Below are 20350 nucleotides of genomic sequence, written 5' to 3' on the forward strand. Positions count from 1 at the left end.
GTGGAGCCTTCGTAGGTGTTGGCTGATGGGTTTGTGCCGGGGGGTGCCAAGGACGAGTCTGGTGGGGGTGTTCTGTATCGTTTGGAGTTTGCAGAGTAGGGACTTGTTTATGCTGGAGTAGAGTGTGTTTCCATAGTCAAGTCTTCTGGTGATGAGTGCCTGTCTTCCTTGACTCAGTGGGGATCCACTTAAAAGTCTTGCAGAGTATTTGGTGTATGTGGAAGCAGCTGGAGGTGATGGCATTTACCTGTCGGTTCATGGTGAGGGATGAGTCGAGTATGATGCAGAGGTTTTTGTTGTGGTCCGAGGGGGTCGGTGGGCTTCCGAGGGTGGTCAACCACCAAGTGTTGTCCCATGCTGAGGGGGTGGTTCCAAGGATGAGGACTTCCATCTTCTCGGCTTGAGCTTGAGGCAACTGTTGGTCATCCAGAATGCTACTTCCTGCATCCCCTTTTGAAAGTTGAGTCTGGCGGTGGCGGGGTGTTTGGTGAGGAAGAGGATGAGCAGGGTGTCGTCAGCGTAGGATTCGATGTTGAGGTCGTGTTGTCAGAGGTGTTTGGTGAGGAAGAGGATGAGCTGGGTGTCGTCAGCGTAGGATTCGATGTTGAGGCCGTGTTGTCAGACAATGGCGATGTGGGGGGCCATGTAGACGTTGAAGAGGGTCGGGCTCAGTGACTACCCCTGTGGGACTCTGCATGTGATATTTGTGGGTTTGAAGAAGAAAGGTAGCAGTCTGATCCTGTGGCTTCTTCCAGTGAGGAATGATCGGATCCAGTCTGGGGGCTGTTCCTTGTATGCCGGGGTCATGTAGTCTGGTGATGAGTGTGCAGTGGGAGACGGTGTCGAAGGCTGTTGATACGTCAAGTAGGATGATGGCTGCGGAGTGTCCTTGGTACAGGAGGATATGGATGTTATACGTGACGGGGAGTAAGGTGGTCCTGGTGCTGTGGTTGCTCCAGAATCTGGATTGAGAAGGGTCGAGGACGGCGTTAACTTCGATGAATCATGTCAGCTCCCTGTTGACTGTTTTCTCTACCATTTTGGCTACAAAGGGGAGGAGCGAGATGGGCCAGTAGTTTTTGAGGTTGTGGGGTCAGCTATGGGTTTCTTGAGCAGGAACCTGACTTCTGTGCTTTTCCAGTCATCTGGGAAGGTTCCTGTTTTGAAAGTGGTGTTGATGACGTGTGGTAGTTTGGGCACGATGGCGGTGGTGGCTCTGTGGTAGATGTGAGGGGGGCATGGCTCCATGAGGGCCCCTGAGTGGATACCTTTCATGGTTGATGTGGGGGTTGGGGGGTTTGGAGATGAGGGTTCCGCAGAGCGTGGAGTTGGGGCTGGTCTGGATCTGGAAGTGCAGGTGTTCGGCGGAGGGGGAAGTTTCACTGAAGATGGTGAGGCGAAGGGTGTTATTGTGGGTGACATCGAGGCCCCCTCCTGGGTGTTTGGGGAGGTCCTTCCTCTGGATCTTGTATCCTTCTGGGATGGCGGTGTTGATGCCGGCACTGCAGGAGGCATTGGTCCGGGTCTCCGTGAAGAAGGCGATGTCTGGTGAGAGAGAGTCAAGTAGGTTCCAGATCTCCACGGCGTATTTGTGCATGGAGCGCACATTGAAGAGGATGAATCTGAGGGCATTGCTGCTGTTGGTTTTGGTGGTGCTGGAGGCAGGGTTGGTGGTGAAGGTGAAGGTCTGGCGGCAGTGGAGGCAGGAGAACTGGCCGTGAGTAATGTCTGACGTGGCCTAGGACTGAAATAGTCCTTAAATGCCAAGAGACACTGTCATTTGAGATGTCATCAGTGATGGCTTCAGTGATGTCACTGACCTTGTCATGAATGATGTAATATGTGACATCATCAGCAGTGGATTGCGGGCGCGCAAGTTATACTTAGTACAACTAACTATAACAAAGGAATTTCAATGGCTTTGTACGAGTGAAATGTCCAGCTAACTATAACACCCCTACAACCTATGGTTTTTTCAGTGAATTTCTAAGGTTTTTTAAATGCTAATTCCTAAATATAACATGTCTGAAACCTATGTTTTTTTCAGTGAATTTCAAAGGTTTTTTAAATGCTAATTCCTAACTATAACATGTCTGAAACCTACGTTTTTTTCAGTGAATTTCAAAGGTTTTGTAAATGACAATTTTTAAATGTATTAATTGTTATATTTATTTTCTGATACTGATTTACTACATTTTTTTACACTATTTAATTTTAGATATTTTATTTTTAAAATGCCATTATAATTACTTTATTCATTACATTACAAAACATACTTTCTCAGAATGAATTACTTTAGTTTAAATACTTTGCAAATAGGCAATAGACTTTCAAGTACAGTAATTACAGTTGTTGCATTGGGCAACACAATTTCAAACACAATGCAACGTTGAGCTGAATAGGAATTTCTAGTTCAATGCAATTAGTTACTTAATGGATTACTTTTCTAAGCAAAGGACTGGATCCTTGATTCAGTCCTGGGACATCTCCTGTAAACAGTTGAGTAAAAGCGTTTTGGTTACAGTAGTGATTTTTAAGGAATGTTATTGTACTTTAAAAGTTGACACTTTTTCACATAGAATCACCAATGTTATCCTTTGGGAGGAAATTCACTTAGCAGGTCAGTAGTGTTATCGTTACTTTTTCTTACTCAGTGGTGGATCCTGGATCCAGCACTGGTGCATCTCCTGTAAACAGTTGAAAGAATGCGTTTAAGTCATAAAGTCGATTTTTAAGGACTATTTGTAGATTGTGAAAATAGACACCAATAAACTTTTCTGGTGCAAACCAGACAATGGATTCATAGGGAAGGAAATACAAGTTACTGGTAAGTATGGTTAAAATTACTTTTCAGGATCAGTGCTGGGCTTAAAGATGCAGCACTGGGTTCTTTCCTGATAACAGGTGAGTAAATCGGAATTAGTTGTTCGAATGATTTTAGGTGAATATTTTAAAGTTCCAAAACTCCACACTTAGAAGGATTTCCAAGTGAAACCAATCAATGTTAGCCTATGGAAGGAAATTCAAGTTACTGGTAAGTATGGTTAGAATTACTTTTCAGGATCAGTACTTGGCTCAAAGAGGCAGCACTGAGGTCTCTCATGATAGCAGGTGAGTAAATCGGAATTCGTTGTTTGAATGATTTTAGGTGAATATTTTAAAGTTCCAAAACTCCACACTTAGAAGAATTTCCAAGTGAAACCAGTCAATGTTAGAAATTCACTTAGCAGGTAAGTACTGTTATCGTTACTTTTTCTTACTCAGTGGTGGATCATAGATCCAGCACTGGTGCATCTCTTGTAAACAGTTGAAAGAATGCGTTGAAGTCATACAAGCGATTTTTAAGGAATATTTGTAGTTTGTGAAAAAAGACACTTAGAAACTTTTCTGGTGAAAACCCGACAATGGATTCTTACGGAAGGAAATACAAGTTACTGGTAAGTACAGTTAGAATTACTTTTCAGGGTCAGTGCTGGGCTAAAAGATGCAAAAACAACAGTTGATGGACAGAATGCAGAACAATGTCATACATTCACCCCAGTACAGAGATCTGGGCCTAAATCCCTCGTTTTCTTGAACTCCACACCACCCCAGTTCCGACATGGCCATATGCAAATCAGCCTTGACCCTGTGCCTCATGGGAACAGTCCAGTCCGAACTGCCAGTGCCAAGCCATGTCTTTCCTGGACCGGAATCAAGCATCCTAGGACCGGTTTCTGGCTATCAGCCAGGATCGCTTGACTCCAGTGGTGTGGAGGGCATGGGACTCACGTCTGAGCATACCCATCCTACTCGGGGGGACAAATGCAAAAACAACAGATGATGGACAGAATGCAGAACAATGTCATACATTCACCCCAGTACAGAGATCTGGGCCTAAATCCATTGTTTTTTTGCACTCCACACCACTCCAGTTCAGACATGGCCATATGAGTAAATCGGAATTCGTTCTTAGGCTGATTTTAGGTGAATATTTTAAAGTTACAAAACTCCAAACTTAGAAGAATTTCCAAGTGAAACCAGTCAATGTTAGCCTATGGAAGGAAATTCAAGTTACTGGTAAGTATGGTTAGAATTACTTTTCAGGGTCAGTACTGGGTTCAAAGATGCAGCACTGGGTTCTCTTCTGATAACAGGTGAGGTAATCGGAATTCGTTGTTCGGATGATTTTAGGTGAATATTTTATAGTTCCAAAACTCCACACGTAGAAGAATTTCCAAGTGAAACCAGTCAATGTTAGCCTACGGAAGGAAATTCAAGTTTCTGGTAAGTATGTTTAGAATTACTTTTCAGGGTCAGTACTGGGCTAAAAGATGCAGCACTGATGTCTCCCCTGATAACAGGTGAGTACATCCGAATTCGTATTTCGGCTGATTTTAGAGGAATATTTGTAAGTTTCAAAAATCGACACTTAGAAACTTTTTCAGCAAAAAGCAGGCAATGATATCCTATGGAAGGAAATTCAAGTTACTGGTAAGTACGGTTAGAATTACTTTTCAGGATCAGTACTGGCTCAAAGATGCAGCACTGAGGTCTCTCCTGATATCAGGGGAGTAAATCGGAATTCGTAGTTTTGCTGATTTTACTTTGGTCCACTATATATATAGAGCCACATTCCTACACCATCCCCTCCCTTCACCACAGTCTAAAAGCGCCATGTGGCCGTTTTAATTTGGGAGATTAAGTCCCCTTGAATCCTGAGGGTCCCTAGGGTCCAACTAGCCCACCAGGTACCTTCAGTAAGTGCCACAGAGCGGCATTGCAGAGAGGTATAAAAAGGGGCGTGGCCTCTGAACATCTCTCTGCAACGCAGCTCCCTGGCGCATACTGGAGGTACCTGGTGGACTTGTTGGCCCCCAGGGACCCTCAAGATTGAAGAGGAATTAATTCCTCAAATTAAAACGCACCACAGGGCACGTTTGCACAATGGTAAAGGAAGGGGGCGTGCCTGAGGTGACATGTGCAAACACGCCCTGTAGTGATTTTAAAATGGGGAATTAATCCCTCTTAAATCCTGAGGTCCCCTGGGGGCCAACTAGCCCAGCAGGTACCTCCAGTATGCGCCAGGGAGCTACGTTGCAGAGAGATGTTCATTCAGAGGCCACTCCTCTATTTACACCTCTCTGCAACGCAGCTCTGTGGTGCTTACTGGAGGTACCTGGTGGGCTAGTTGGCCCCCAGGGCACCTCAGGATTCAAGGGGACTTAATCTCCCAACTTAAAACGCTCCACAGGGCTTGTTTGCACACATATCACCTCAGGCCCGCCCCCTACCTTCACCACTGTGCAAACGCGCCCCATGGTGCGTTTTAAGTTGGGGGATTACATTCCCTTGAATCCTGAGGTCCCCTGGGGGCCAACTAGCCCACCAGATACCTCCAGTAAGCGCCACGGAGCTGCGTTGCAGAGAGGTGTAAAAAGGGGGCTGTGGCCTCAGAACACCTCTCTGCAACGCAGCCCCCTGGCGCATACTAGAGGTTCCTGGTGGGCTAGTTGGCCTCAGGGACCCCCAGTATTCAAGGGAAAGTTGTTCCCCCTCTGCAAACGCACATGGGGGCGCCTTTGCAGAGTGGTGCAATGAGGGGGCATGGCCTCTGGCCGTGATCTAGTTTTTTTTTTAAGAAGGGGGGCTGTGTAGCCCCCTTCTTTTTTGAATTTTTGGGCCCTGGGGACCCCATTCCCCAGGGCCTGCCCCAATTTGATTTTTTTAAATGAAAAAATTGATAAGGGGGTCGTATGGCCCCCTCCCGAGGCCATAATCAACCCCGGGGACCCCATCCCCAGGGGCATGGGCCTTATTTTAAAATATATATTTTACTGTAGGGAGGCTGTGTTGCCCCCCCCCCCCTCCTGTGTCAACTTATGGCCCCGGGGATGGCCTTTTTAAAAAGAAAAAATTTGGGGAGGGGGGCTGCGTGGCCCCCCTTCTGTGCCACTAATAGCCCCAGGGACCCCATCCCCTGGGGCTGGCCCTCTCCGTTGGGGGCCGTGTGGGGGTCCCCAATCCCCCCCAGTCCCAGCCGGCTCCCCGCGTCCTGCGGGAGCCGGCATTGCTTTTCCACATGGGGAGCAGTTAACATGCTGCTCTCCCTGTGGAAAAGCAATCTACTTTGCTATTTGGAAAAGATTGCAGCCTTGCCTACTCTCTCTTCCAAATAGCAAAGCAGTTTGCAATGACAGGGTGGGAGCCACAAGGCTTCCGCCCTGTCATTGCAAACGGCAGTGTCCCGGGGGTGGGCACCCCGGGACACTGCAGGAGCCGGCCCTAGGGGGTGGCGGTCCTTAGGGCCTCGACAAGGCTCCAGGAGGGGGGGCCTCGTGGCCCCCTCCCACATTTTACAAAGCCCCAGGGGGTGGTGGTTTTCCCCGGGGCTCGGGGGTCCCTCGCGGACCCACCAATTTGATTATTTAGTGCCTCAGGAAGGTGACGGTCCCTGAGTTGTGTGGGGGCTTGAGCCCCCCCCACACAGTGCATATTTAATAAAATAAAGCCCCAGGGGTGGTGGACCCAGGGCCACGGGGGGCATTGAGAGCCCCCTACACTAAATTTCTAGAAGCACGGGGGTGGCGGTCTCCGGGGCTGGGGGGTACCAAGATCCCCCCACCCAATTTAAAGATGCCCCTGGGGTGGTGGTCCCCGGGGCTGTGGGGGGCCGTGAGCCCCCTGCATATATTATGATAAAACCCCAGGGGTTGGCAGTCCCCGGGTCAGTGTGGGGGATTGCCCCCCCCCCCCACTTTTTTTCATCATGCCCCCGGGATTTGGCCCCCCCGGGGGCTAATTAGTCTTGAAGCGCCAGAGCCCATGCTTTGTTTTTTTTTTTGATCAGCAGGATCCGCACATACTGCTCGGATTTTGCCGATTTAAAAAAATAATAATAATTTGGGGGCCTTGGGGGTCCTTGTGGGACCCCCTGAACAGGCCTAGGGGGTCAGGGTGTTTTTACTCTGCCCCCTTTTTGTGTTTTGCACATTTTTTTATAGGTTTCTTGTGCCTCGGTTCTACTGAGCAACAAGATGGCTGCCAACACTTCCTGCTTTGGAGTGTTGACAGCCAATTAGAATATAGCTCGTGCACGGCAGGGTGCACTTAGGGTGCACGAATCCTGCGCGCCCATAGATATATATGTACTTTTAAATGTCATTTTCTCAGGAACTATTGAACAGATTTCTCAATTTTTTTTAAATCTGACTGACAGCATCAGCATAACTTTGAATGTTGACAAAGTAAGGGTGAAATTGAATTTCCTTCAATCTGACATTTCTGTGTATCTATTGTAAAGTATCTATCCGCCCTGCTATGTATAGAAAAGAGGCATCTATATATGTTAGCTAAGTCTTGTGAACAATACGTTGTGGTTCCTAATAGTGGACTATTCACTGCATAGTAGCATCATTGTAAAATTTGAATCACTCCTTACTGATACAATAAACAAAGAGTTAATTGAGTTTGTGCTATGCTAGTTTGGGTATTCAGAGAACAATACTATTTATGGGCCTGATGTAAAGTATGCTGGACGGCCTGCTGTCCATCATGATGGCAGAGGGATTTCTTCTGCCATTATGGATGGACTACCACCTGCCATATTTCGAGATATTCACTGTCCCTGATGAGTACTCTGTGCCTTCAGAGGATCCTTCATCGTGGATGCACCAAAAATTTTGTGAATGCCAGCCATTGTTCAGGCAGCTGCTCAACCAACTTTTTTGTATTCCAAAAACAACCTCCCAAACTGGGAGTTTGCTTTTGGATTAACACCAGGGGTTTCCTGGAGGTCTCAAACTGAAAAAATACATTTGACCACCTACTTTTAATAGCGCGTACAGTCTGATGGACCCACACTGACGGCCAGAACTTGTCAGGTCATCAGTGGATGGTTTCTGGCTGTGGACCAGACAGGCGGAGCTCTGCTGTCGGAAACTTGATGATTCTACTGACTCACAAATTAGAGTGCAGTACATCTGTTCGGCAGACCCGTTTTTCGGCCACATTTGTGGAACAGTATCCTATCCGCCAAACTCTAAATCAGGCCCTATATACATTTTTACCAATGCAATGTATAAACCACTACTAAAGAGAAAGAGTTGATTTGAATATTAACATTGTTTTCTACTTTTCATGTAGCTTTGCTGTACTTTAAGAAACAAAGACCTCAAGGCTCCTAACAACTTTTATATGAGAATTTACTTTTTTTTTTATTTAGTTAACTATGCCAGCAGTCTGAGTCCATTCCGAGAAGGGCGGTTTGTTGAAAGACGATTGAGGTCTTCTTCGGAAGGTACTTCTGGAAGTAGCAGAATGGCGTTAAAATCCAAAGAAGGGCATTCAGATGAAAGCAACAGCCTACGGAAGCAAAGGACAATTTCGACGTCTTCCAAAATGAACAGCATGGTATGTACTCTTAGCATCAATACTATGTCATTAGTAGAGTGGCCCAGCTGCTTTTCTGTGTCTTCTATCAAGTAATCATACCCTCGTGAATTGTTTTTTTGATAAAACCATAAAATACCAAACATTTAATAACTGTTTTAGGCTGGGCACGGGCTTAATCAGCAGTATACAAGGTCTGTGCTCATGTTGAATAGACACAGCATATTGGGCACCGTCAACAAATGGGGCATGCCCCCACAGGGACTGTGCTTGTTGGGAATAATCACTTCCAGTTCCGGGTAGGTGCATATTAAAGAGGGGAATGGCCCACGGTCAGAGACATTTTAAGGCATGGGCAACGTAGGCTCTTGCCCAGGGTCCCAGGCTTTTCTGGGGGGCCACTGACAGAACCAGCTCTGTTCTACAGAGTCTTGCCCTGATGACCTTGAATAATTCTTAAACAGGTTGTTTTAAATACCATTTTCCTTTAATTTATTTTTAATGTGGGTGATGTGTGAGATACATTTGCAGACATTTTGCAGAGAAATGTTGTGTTTATGTTGTATTCAGCATCCATAAAAAAAGTTTCTTTTAGATCAAAACAGGATTGGGAATGGGAGGGGGTAACAGAGGTCATTTGCAGTAATATTCGTGAGCTGCTGCTGTGTTACAATATTGAAAATACATCACTATCCCCGAATATTAGACGTAAACACATTTAGAATTTATACAAGTGCACCTGTGCACTGGCAGTGATGTGAGTGTGGCCGAAGAAGGCATGAAAGAGCTGAATTTAGTTCATAAATTCAAAGCTGTCCTGAACAGGGGTCCCTTAAATACGTTTGGACCAGGGCCCCCAAAATCCTTAAGATGTCCCGGCCCACTGTGGCATTTTCCCCTTTGACTATAGTAGCAGGCAGCAATGAGGGAGCAGGCAGGGTTCTCTCAAGGTGTTACCTGTTTCTGTAATGTATACTTTGAAATGTGCATTTCATGTTGGCTTGGTAATACCTGTCACTTCTACAAGCGAAAAATACCACAACTGTGGTCACTATCTAGAAGAAAAGGGAGTAGGGGTCCGCTGTTCCTGTGACTCATCCATTCATGTTGACACATATGACACTGACAGTGGCGGCTTGCAGAGTTGGCGATGCAGCGAGCGCAAGGTTAATAGTTACATTTTTTAATTTACTTACTTTACTCCTTGCCATCATATGTCTGTCTCATATATATATATATATATATATATATATATATATATATATATATATATATACAAACACACGCAAGGATGGCGTGCTTAAGCCACCTGGTTCCAAATCCTTTCGCAGAAAAACCAGAGTCGGAGCCCAAGTATAGAACGGTGTTTGTCAGTTTTAATCGACAGAAGAAAAACACCCAACGCGTTTCGAGATCAGCCGATCTCTTGCTCACGGGTGGAGCTTACCGGTACCATCGTTCTTTTAAAGAAACATACTTTGTTTTGCATTACCACACGTGATCATAGACATAGTGAAAACATTTTGTTAAAGCAATGTCATCAACGAAAAATTAAGATTTCATGTAAACAAACAAATTATTATCCAAAAGGGAACGATAAACATGCACTGAAGGCCACAATTCATTAGCAATCATATTAACAGTGCAACAATCGGTATCAAGGTACAAAGGTTTACACCCATATGCGGCTTCTCAATGTCAGCTTGCTCGGGCTAAATATCCCCCGGCAACAGTAGCTATGTTTGTGTTCAGGCACACAAACAGTAATTAGTCCTTGATTCACAATACTGCCCCAGTGGGCTTGTGTTGCATAGTAGTAGTAATAATCTTTATTCGGCAAAATTGTTCACCATAAAAGAGTACATATACACAATAAATATTCAGTTCCCCCGCTAAAACAATAAAATATAATACAGCATAAAAATATCCTTGGATAAGAAATGCTCCACAGTCACTAATTTAAGTGAGGGTATCTTCGGTTACATGCATCAATCCGTTGGTAACCTAGAATGCAATTTCAGTAACCGTGAGCGCGTCAGCCAAACGCTACCCAAAGATTTTGCCACCCCGCATATCATGACAGTGGATGATGAATCGGTAGAGAGTACACGTAATGCCAGACTATGACACCTCAACCCCAGCTCCCTACATACAGGTTTCAGCCAGATTTTCCGGGCCACTTTGTAGGCGGGACAGGCAAAGAATAAGTGGGCCACAGTCTCCTTTGCTGCTGCACAGCCTGGGCACGAACGCAAGGGGGCACCAGATTTGGACCACCTTGTGGTGAAATCATGCACCGGGAGCGTCCCATACCTCAGTTTTAGATATAGCGCTCTATCTAGGGGTTTGGTTATCAGGTCAAGGAAGGGTTCCAGTTTTTTCACCCATTTAAATTCCAAAAACCGATCCGTGAGTGAACCCCCAACCGAACCACTCAGTGCCTCGCCCTGTACCCAGTCCCAGTATAGCTTTTTGATCACTTCCTTGGGCGGCGTCATTTGTGACTCCCATGCGTCTCTTAGTCCTAGTTTGAGGACCAGGTCTCTCACATTGTTCAGCCATCCAATTTTTTTGCCAGTGTCGAGCAGTAGCAGGTCATCCAACCCTTCAGCATATTTAGCAAGCTCCTCAGTCCTTCTTAAGCGGGTCCAGAAAAGCAATGGGCGTAGCCTCACCAAGTCCTTGAGGGCTCTTCTGCCCAAGTCTAATCTCAGGGGGATCAACGGAGTGGAAGCGGGAAGAGCCACCACCTTCCTCAAAAAGTTATTTTCCGCAATGGAGAGATCTGAAACATTTTCGAACCCCCAGAGCTCGGAGCCATATAATGCCGCCGGGAGTATCTGGCCCTCATAAATCGCCATGGCCGGGGAGACAGGTTTGCTACTTGACTCACGAAGCTCCCTCAGAGTCACCCCAGATACTCTTTGGTGTCCGAGTAACATTTTGGCCAGATGGTCCTTCCAGGTCATTCGACTATTTATCCGAACTCCAAGATAGTCAAATGAATCGACCATCTCCAGGGGAGCCCCATTAAGCGAAAAGGTTTTTTTAAATCTTTTGGAGGGTGAGAATGCCATCAATTTAGTTTTCGAGGTGTTGATGATTAAGCCTCTATTAGTGCAGAAGGAACTAAATCGATTCAAGAGTTTTTGCAGACCCACTGGGGATTTGGAGATCAATAAGGTGTCGTCGGCGAAGAGTAGGGTGGGGATTCTTTCCCCCGCCAGGGATGGGGCCTCCGACTCTTCCCCTTTCAGATGGTCCACCACTCCATTCACAAATAGGGAAAAAAGAGTCGGGCCATAACGCAGCCCTGGCGTACTCCCCCCCTCACAGGGACCCTATCCGTTAACTGGCCCTGGGTACCCTATCTGATCCTCGCATAATTCCCCTCATGGAGCTTTACGATTAAACTCAGGAGTCTACTGGGGAATCCCATCCCTCCTAGGATCTCCCACAATTTAGCCCGGGGGACCAGGTCAAAAGCTGTTTTAAGATCTATGAAGGCCATATATAAACTGCCTTTTTTGATGGTAACTGCCTTCCAATAGATAACAAAAAAGCGAAAGACCTGGTCCATCGTGCCAACCTTTCTTCGGAAACCCGCTTGGAGGTGGGAGAGGATACTAGCCTCCTCCATCCAATCGCCAACCCTTGAGATGATGACCCTGCCAACCACTTTCTGGATTATATCTATCAGACTGATAGGTCTGTAGTTGGCAGGGTCATCTCTTGCCCCCTTCTTAAACACTGTTACCAACTCGGCCCCCTTCCAAGAATCTGGCACCGGGTGTCCCCTAGCAATCAAGTTCATTATTGTGGCGAATAGGTTGGCCCAAGCCAGAGGTTCCGCAATCAACAAGTCCCCAGGGATCCCATCCGGACCGGCCGCCTTCTTGGGGGTTAGATGTCTAATAGCCATTGCTACTTCAGAGGCCGTGAATGGGAGGTCGTCCACCCCTGTGGTATCCCCATCTCCAAAACTAGCTACCCCGGGGCTGTTTATCTCTTCATTACCGCCATATAAGGCTAAAAAGTGATTAAACCATTGCTGGCTAGTTATGTGAGCTGCTAATGGTTGCGATCTCCCCTGCCTGGCTCTGTTAATCAAATCCCAAAAAAGGTTCGGGTTCCTCCTGCTCACAGCATTAGTTAGGTCTTGCCAATGCTGTTCCTCCCATTCACGTTTAGCCAGCGATAGTACTTTCAAGTAGTCCTTCCTAGCCACTCTAACTAGCAAAGGATTCCTAGAAAGTAGGGCTTCTGTCAGATTTTTCCTTTTGCCCTTACACTGGTCCGAATACCAAGGTTTATTTGAGATGGGAGGTTTGGTGATTTTCCTATGGCTTTTCCCTTTGGAGGTAAAGAAGTGACTAACTTGCTCGATTGTGGCTTTATAAGCTGAGTTAAGGGAAGTGTGCGGATTCATACTAATCTGATTTTCACAATCCCAGACCTCCAGATCCGAGCACAGGCCCTCCACCAGGGATTTAATGGTCCCTAGATCGTTCTCCTTCAGGTTTGCCTTGTCCCATTTCAATCTGCGGTTGTTATTGTATGGGATAATCTCTTTAGTTATCTTCGTGGGGGCATTCACCCTCCTGTCTTTAGAGATGCCCCAGTAAAACTTGCTACACAGGGGGTTATGGTTGCTATCCTGACTTGGGAGCACCTCCATATCAATTAGGTCTACCCATAAACTAACATCCATTAGGATGTAGTCAATTCGGGACGGCCCAGTGAGCCTATTGAAAGTCAGTGCACCTGCCCGGTCGGACATAGTCCTACCGTTGAGGGCTCTTAACTTATGATCCCTAGTTAGTGCATTGATTTGGATTGCCCTAGCTGACCATTTTCTAATAGGGGGCAGGGACAGGGTTGGAATGGACCATTTCGAATCTTCATCTTCAATACCCAAGGGATCATCTCCGAGGAGGGGTTCAAACGTGCAATTGAAATCCCCCCCCACAATGATTTTCGCTGTTGGAGGGCAGTTAGCTAAGGCTGAATTCAGAGCTAATAAAGTTGAAGAGGCGGTATCCCCAGGTGCCCCTCTGGCATACACGTTAAATAGATCAAGCCTGCACCCCTCAGTGTGTCCCCTAGAAGAGAGGTGAAGTAGGTCGCTACACTCCAAATCGTGGCGTGTGACCTCCCAGTCCAGATCTATTTTTATCCAGACCGTGAGGCCTCCCGCCGGTCTACCCTTCCCTCTACTTACTGCTGGCGAAAAGTGGGTGGTGTAACCCGATTTGTTTAAGGGTAGTAGGCTCCAGGTTTCCTGAAACAGGCAAACATCGAACTTCTCGATGAATGTGTGCCATTCCGGTATATCCAGCTTCCTTTTTAACCCCGCTACATTCCAAGATAACAGGTTTATTACCCGTCGACCCTTGGACACTTTGGTGTGGACCCCCTTGTTCCCCCCATCATTACCCACCGCGGACAAGCAGCTACCCACCTCCTGAACCAAGGGATTAGGGTTTGCAGGGCAGCTAGCCGTGCTGACCATACTCCCGGCTACCGAAGAAGCCTCAATAGTGATATTAGTAATGGCAATTTGAATTAAATGGGATCTCTCTTGCCCTATATCTATACTGCACGTGATCGTGGAGCCTCCACACCAGGCAGACCAACTCTCTACCCCTGGACAGTGAACATCAATCACAATCTTCCAGCCCAGAGAGCTGCGAAAACCGATTATAAGTGTCCAAAGGGGTAAAGGGTCTTAGATGTTCCATCCTGGTGTCGTGGTTCATTGTATGTCTATGGGGCACTATGGTCCAGGCAGAATGATCAGCCGCCAAGGCAAAGTACTGCCCATACTGGGGATAAATGTTGCTGTAAGGCAAGGTAGGGGGTGGCCTATAGGAGTGGAACTTGTTTTGGTATTTAGGAGGAAAGGTCTCTGTCCTGGGATAGAAATACGTTAGGGCCCGACGGATGATACGAGTGTCCCCATTTCCAGGTGGCCAGTTTAAGATGTAATCTACTGCCCGATGGTCTCTAAAGTTAACCACGACTAAGTCCCCCTCTGTATCTTTTCGTCTGCTACCCAGCCAGTTAATCCGTCTGACATGGACTATATCCCCATCTATATTGTGTGCTATTGGCCTATATGTCCTCAACTAGTGAATGATTTTATTTTTAAGTTCATCATATCCCTCCTTCTTACTTTCTGCTAATGGTGGGACCCCAGACAAGACCACCACAAAGGGCACTGCTTCTGGGGGAATTTCCACTAGCGGCACCTTTTTTCGTGGGTCTCTAATATATCTGCCTTCCCCTTGATCGTTCTGTTTATTACTTATCGGGCCTTTGACACTGGCCTTTTAGGGTCGCCACCCGTTTCAATTACTGGTGTGTTTAGGTGTTTAGGAGGGGGTGGATTGTGGGAGCCGAGGTCGGCCCTACTCTGGGGCTGTGACTTGTGTTTGGTCGGCTGGGGTGGGGCAATTGGAGTGTTAGCAACAATGGTAGCGGGAAGCCTGGCCGGAGGTGTGGGATGCGCCACCCCACTCCCCTGAGCTTTGGTTAGAGTAACCATGCTGTTTATAGCAGTCTCCAAAATAGTCAGTCTAATTTCAACCTTTTTAATGGTCTCGTTAATAGGTAAAAGGAGAGATCTTAACAGAAATTCCAAGTTCCCTATTAATGAGGGGGGAGATGGAATATCTGGTGCTACAACCCCGGCATTACTATCAGAATCCACGGCCTGTATAGCTACTTCGGATGATCTGCTTTCCAACGGCGGTGCTACAGCTGGTGGAAAATCCGGCCCGTCTGCTAGGACACTCTCAGTTTGAATGGGAGTTATTAACCCTTTACCAAAATCAGAGTGCGAGATTTTAGCTTTACCTTCGGCCGCCCTTGATTTCCTCCTTTTTTTACTTGGTGGTGGGCGATGAATCTGGGCAACAACTAATTGCTTAGGTTTCTGTTTCCTAGGCTTGGCTGTGACAGTGATGCGGCCGGCGCTAGGGGTAGGGGAAACAATTATAATATGATCCGGGGGCAAGCAAGATGTGGGTGTACAATCACGAAGCAGAAGGGGAACACCTTCTTGGCTAGCATTATCTCCACTCATGTCTAGTGGGCCTCCCTCCCGGGTCACAACAAGAGGAGTACTGTCAGTGAGGGATCTATTTTTCATGCTCTCAACTGAACGACGCCGCTCAGCCCTACGCTCAGCTAAAATAGAGTCCTTATCACCCTCACACAGAACCTTGGGGAAGTAGTTGTCCAAAGACCCATTGCGTAGTCTTCCTTTCTTCCCAGGGGTTTCCTCTTCTGCCAGCATAACTAACGTTTGAGGGGGCACGGACCACTGTACTGCAGATGTAAAGGGGTGGGCCCAGCCCAGCCTACTCTGGCCTACGAGGGCCTCAGAGGGCCCGCCCTTTGCCCGGGCTTCGCCCCGAGCTCCGTCCCGCGCACGTCCCGCTGCGCGAGACTGTTAGGATGATTTTATACTCCTAGGTAAAGGGGGAGGCGGGGCCGCTGCGGGAAGAGGCTGCAGGTGTGAGGACTGCCTCGCAGTCCCGCAGCGGTGTGGGCGGTGAGGGCGGGTCCTTCCACCAGCGGCAGCAGCTCCCTCTGCAGAGCCGCGTCCTTGGCAACAAAGGGTTCAGGTCCAGCGGAGGTTCAACACAGGAGCAGCACAACGCCCAGCCAGGTCAGCCCACGACACTGACTTTGAGTGCAACTTTGTGTTGCATTGTTCAAAACCGCCATTTGCAGTGACTTTTCCAATTTAGCCCAAGTGGTCAAAATCACAATAGTGCTCCCGTTCCTGCAAGGAAAGAAAAGAGGACATTGCTATATATAACAAGTATTTCATTACATATCCGTGTACTGTTAAAACTATGATTAAAATATCAGACTTCAGTTACCAAAGATGCAGCAGCTTCTCAATACACAAAGTATAACCCATTTCAGTTTTGGAGGTGAATTGCTAGCTCTTCCCCCAAATTATGTCCTACAGGCTGCATTGTGTTGTACATGATAATGTACATCGATTCCAGTTTTCTCAACTATATATTTTGAGAAGCAATGTCTGTCCTGAAACGCGTCAGACTTCTTTTTAATCAATGTGGAGGTAGGCTGTGAGGTCTTCGGGAGCAAATAAAGGCCGGAGGGTCTGGACGTGCCGTGGTGAGCCTTCCCAAAAGCGCTAGGCGCATTGCTTCTCAAAATTTCTTACGGTTAGCCTTAACCGTGGGAGGAGCACTGCCTCGTCAGGCGGTCGGAAATGCTGCACCTGGTGGGGACTGTGGTGAGGATACCTATCTGTGCATGCCAGCGCGACACATCACGATGAAGTTATAATCTTTGAGACTGCCCCCCAACCTCCTACTTAAGGAATGAAACCAAGATGACACAAACAGCACAGAGGAGCACAACCTACTTAAGGACTACTAACCAACTCACCTTATGACTACAGTTACCAGCATTCTTGGCAACACAGCTTCGTGAGCCACACCCACTAAGGGCGGACTTGATTTAAATAAAACGCATTCAAATCACCATGATGAGCTGACTGTGCCCCTGTGAAAACGTCCAGGAGGAAGGGGCGTGTCTGCCCCGAAAAGCGTCAGACTTCTTTTTAATCAATGTGGAGGTAGGCTGTGAGGTCTTCGGGAGCAAATAAAGGCCTGAGGGTCTGGATGTGCCGTGGTGAGCCCTCCCAAAAGCGCTAGGCACATTGCTTCTCACTATATATATATATATATATATATATATATATATATATATATATATATATATATATATATATATATATATATATATATAAACATAGCACGCTGTCTCGGCACCTCCTCACGGCGAGCCAAAGGACAACGCGAATCCCAATGCTTCTGGCACAAAATATTTATTATTGGAGCCGCAAAATCTGACGCGTTTCGGGCGTCCGCCCTTGTTCACAGATTGTCAGTTTGTGAGCCCATCATTTTCTTAAATATGCAATTAAAACACCACATGTGATCACAGACATAGAAAAAATACTGCGGAAAACTATGTTTGTACTTTTTTCTTTTCTGAATAATCTTTACACAAACAATTCAAGTGTCAGTCGACAAATGAAAATAAACATGACTTGAACTGCATTGATTTGCTAAAAACAAGCTGTCTTAATTTCACTGCATAAATGCAGAATGGTTGTGGAGACTCTTCACCAATTCATAAATCCAACATTCTTGTGTGTTTAAAATATAGCTAAGTACAGTTTCAGATCTAGAACCCAATAATTAGTAGATGATATCTACCACTCCATATGTAAGAGAACAGCCTACAGTAAATGAACTTCTGTCACCCTATCACAATTATTTGTGCAAATAATGCAATAAATATGTGCAAACAACGCTTATCTCATCTCTCGTTTTTAGTATGTGCAAACAACGCAATATATTTCTGTGCAAAATGATGCTTTTGTTTCATCATCTGCAAAATACTGACAATATTGTAAACCATCATACTCAAATATGTGCAAATAATGCTTATGAGAGGGAAATAAAGAAGTTTCAGTGAGAGGCTCCTGATCTCTATTATATTTGAGTGGTTAACCTGCCTCATTTCTTTCCTGCATGAATGCAAATCGAAGAACTTATAAAATTAAACTGTTTTACACACAATGTTGGAAAAAACTAAAAGAAGATGAGAACTCCTAAAATTGCATCTTTCAGCTAATCAATGTAGGGTTTCAGTCTAATACATACTTAGAAAAAAAAATCCCTTTATTTCAGCAGTAAGCAGTAATCTCCATGTCGAACAAAAAATTTAGAAAATTCCCCAAAATCAACTTACTAATATGGTTTTTACAAAATTCATTATATAAAAAAGAGAGAAGTTAATTAACATAGCGGCAGGGAGGTTGCCTAACTAATGTTCTATATGGCTCTATAAAAAATGATACAAATCTTCTGTAGTGTACAGTCCATTAGGGAATTTGCTGTCTAATTCGAGAATTATTTGTGATTCCATTCTTCTTAGCATCTTGTCCCTATCTCCTCCCCTTCAAGGCTTTGGAATAGCTGTTATGACAAAGTATTTAAGGCACAAGAAGTCATTGTTATGCATAGACCTAAAGTGTCTAGCCACTGGTAATGCACTATCGTTGTTCATGATAGTGCGAAGTAGCTGAAGAATCCTGACATGCACCTGCAGCTTGGTGCTGCCCACATATCTCAAGCCGCAGGTGCACGCCAGGACGTAGACAGCATATTCGGTCTTACAATTGTAAGATCCTTTAATGTTAGACAATTCAGGACTGAAAGGAGTGGCATATTGTGTAGTGTTTGCTCCAAATCTGCAAGCCCTGCAGCTGGAGCACTTGACAAATCCCGGCCGGGACTGAAGCCCCATCTGATTTTTGCTCAACTCAAATAAGGAGTTTCTCGTCACTGCAGTCCTCAGTGTATTGACGAAGCAGACTCAAATTGAGTACGTTTTTTCTGCTTCAACCGAAAAAGAAAAACCAGCCTGTATCAATGTATAGTCCCCAGATGGTAGACAGTGAAGATCAGAATTCTTTTTAGGAGATTTGGGTACTACAAAATGAGCAGCAATCATCTGGGCAACTCCGGGATTGTGCCATTAGGGAACCCACAAGCCAGTGCAATACTACCTTCAAGCAAAAGTCCACATTTCAACCTGTAATGGTACATGATAATTTAAACACCTATCAGGAAATGGTGGTGCAGGACTTAAAGAAATTGTATACCACCACCAATAAAAGAAGATTTTGCATTAGTAAGCAAAAAAGATGTTATAATCAACTTATCAGCAAATTGGCATCGAATCATGATATAATAGTGAAACAGGCTGATAAGGGTGAAAACGTCATCTTGTGGCCCCGACAAATGTACCTAAGGGAGGCGGAAGCACAACTGGGGAACCTCTCTTGCTACCGAAGAAGTAGTATCCAAAATCTAAAGGCGGCATGGGTGGACCAATACTCAAAATTGCAGGCCTGGAGGAGCACGGGCCTTCTAACAGAGGACGAGTTCCGATATTTGAAAAAAGAACATCCGGTTGTCCCGTCCTTCTATCTAATCCCCAAAATTCATAAGGTGGCGGACAGACCACCAGGTCGGCCCATCATCTCGGCCATTGACAGTTCGATTGAAAATGTATCCAAATACATTGATTTTTTTCTCCAAGATGCAGTCAAATCTTTGAGCTCCTATGTGAAGGATTCCTTTGATTTTCTATATAAAGTGGATGGAGTTACCTTGGGGACCCGATTTATGGCTAATGACTCTTGATGTCTCATCGTTGTACACGTCCATAAAACACTGTGATGTACTGCAAGCCATGGAATACTATCTTGACAAACGTCCTGCAAATTTGGCAAGCCACAATAGGATGTAATTGAACATGACACAGATGAGTCTGGAACATAATTTTTTCTTTTTTAACAATGCCATTTATCAACAGGTTACGGGTGTGGCTATGGGGGCCTGCGTCTCCCCCAGCTACGCATGCTTGCACATGGGGCTGTGGGAGGAGCGGGTCCTTTATGGCCAACACCTGGAGATTGCCACCAATGATATTATCCTCTATTTACGATTCATAGATGATTTATTTTTCATCTGAGGGGCCCCCAAGATAGTGCCAGGGCATTTGTTGAAGAATTGAACAAGAATAGGATCAATTTGAACTTTACATGTAATATCAGTTCCAGTTCCTTGTGTTTCTTAGATGTGGAGGTCTATGTTGACAATAATATCTGGCAACCAAAATGTATAGAAAGCCCAATGCCGACAACACGGTTCCGCACGCTGCCAGTCACCATCCGGCACATCTGATCCGGAGCATCCTCTACGGGGAGATGCTTCGGATCAGAAGAATTTGTAGCACTGATGCAGAATGTGCAGTCGCGCAGGAAAAGAGCAGAAAACGTTTTCTGGCCAGAGGATATTCCAATGAATGCCTCGTCAAAGCCATCAATCGTGTGCTTTCCATCACTAGATTTGAGGCA

At 45.9% G+C, this 20350-nt stretch overlaps 1 protein-coding gene across 1 annotated transcript in view; it reads left to right on the forward strand.

Annotated features, from left to right (window-relative positions):
- The window catches only part of CCSER1 (coiled-coil serine rich protein 1), a 2474954-nt gene that overhangs the window by 461098 nt on the left and 1993506 nt on the right, over nt 1-20350 (forward strand). Inside the window, exon 3 of the mRNA XM_086961938.1 lies at nt 8204-8391. Coding sequence (XP_086818064.1) covers nt 8204-8391 — 188 coding nt within the window. The remainder of the gene's footprint in view (nt 1-8203; nt 8392-20350) is intronic.

This window comes from Lissotriton vulgaris, chromosome 3_1 (assembly GCF_964263255.1).
Source record: "Lissotriton vulgaris chromosome 3_1, aLisVul1.2, whole genome shotgun sequence".
NCBI lineage: Eukaryota > Metazoa > Chordata > Amphibia > Caudata > Salamandridae > Lissotriton > Lissotriton vulgaris.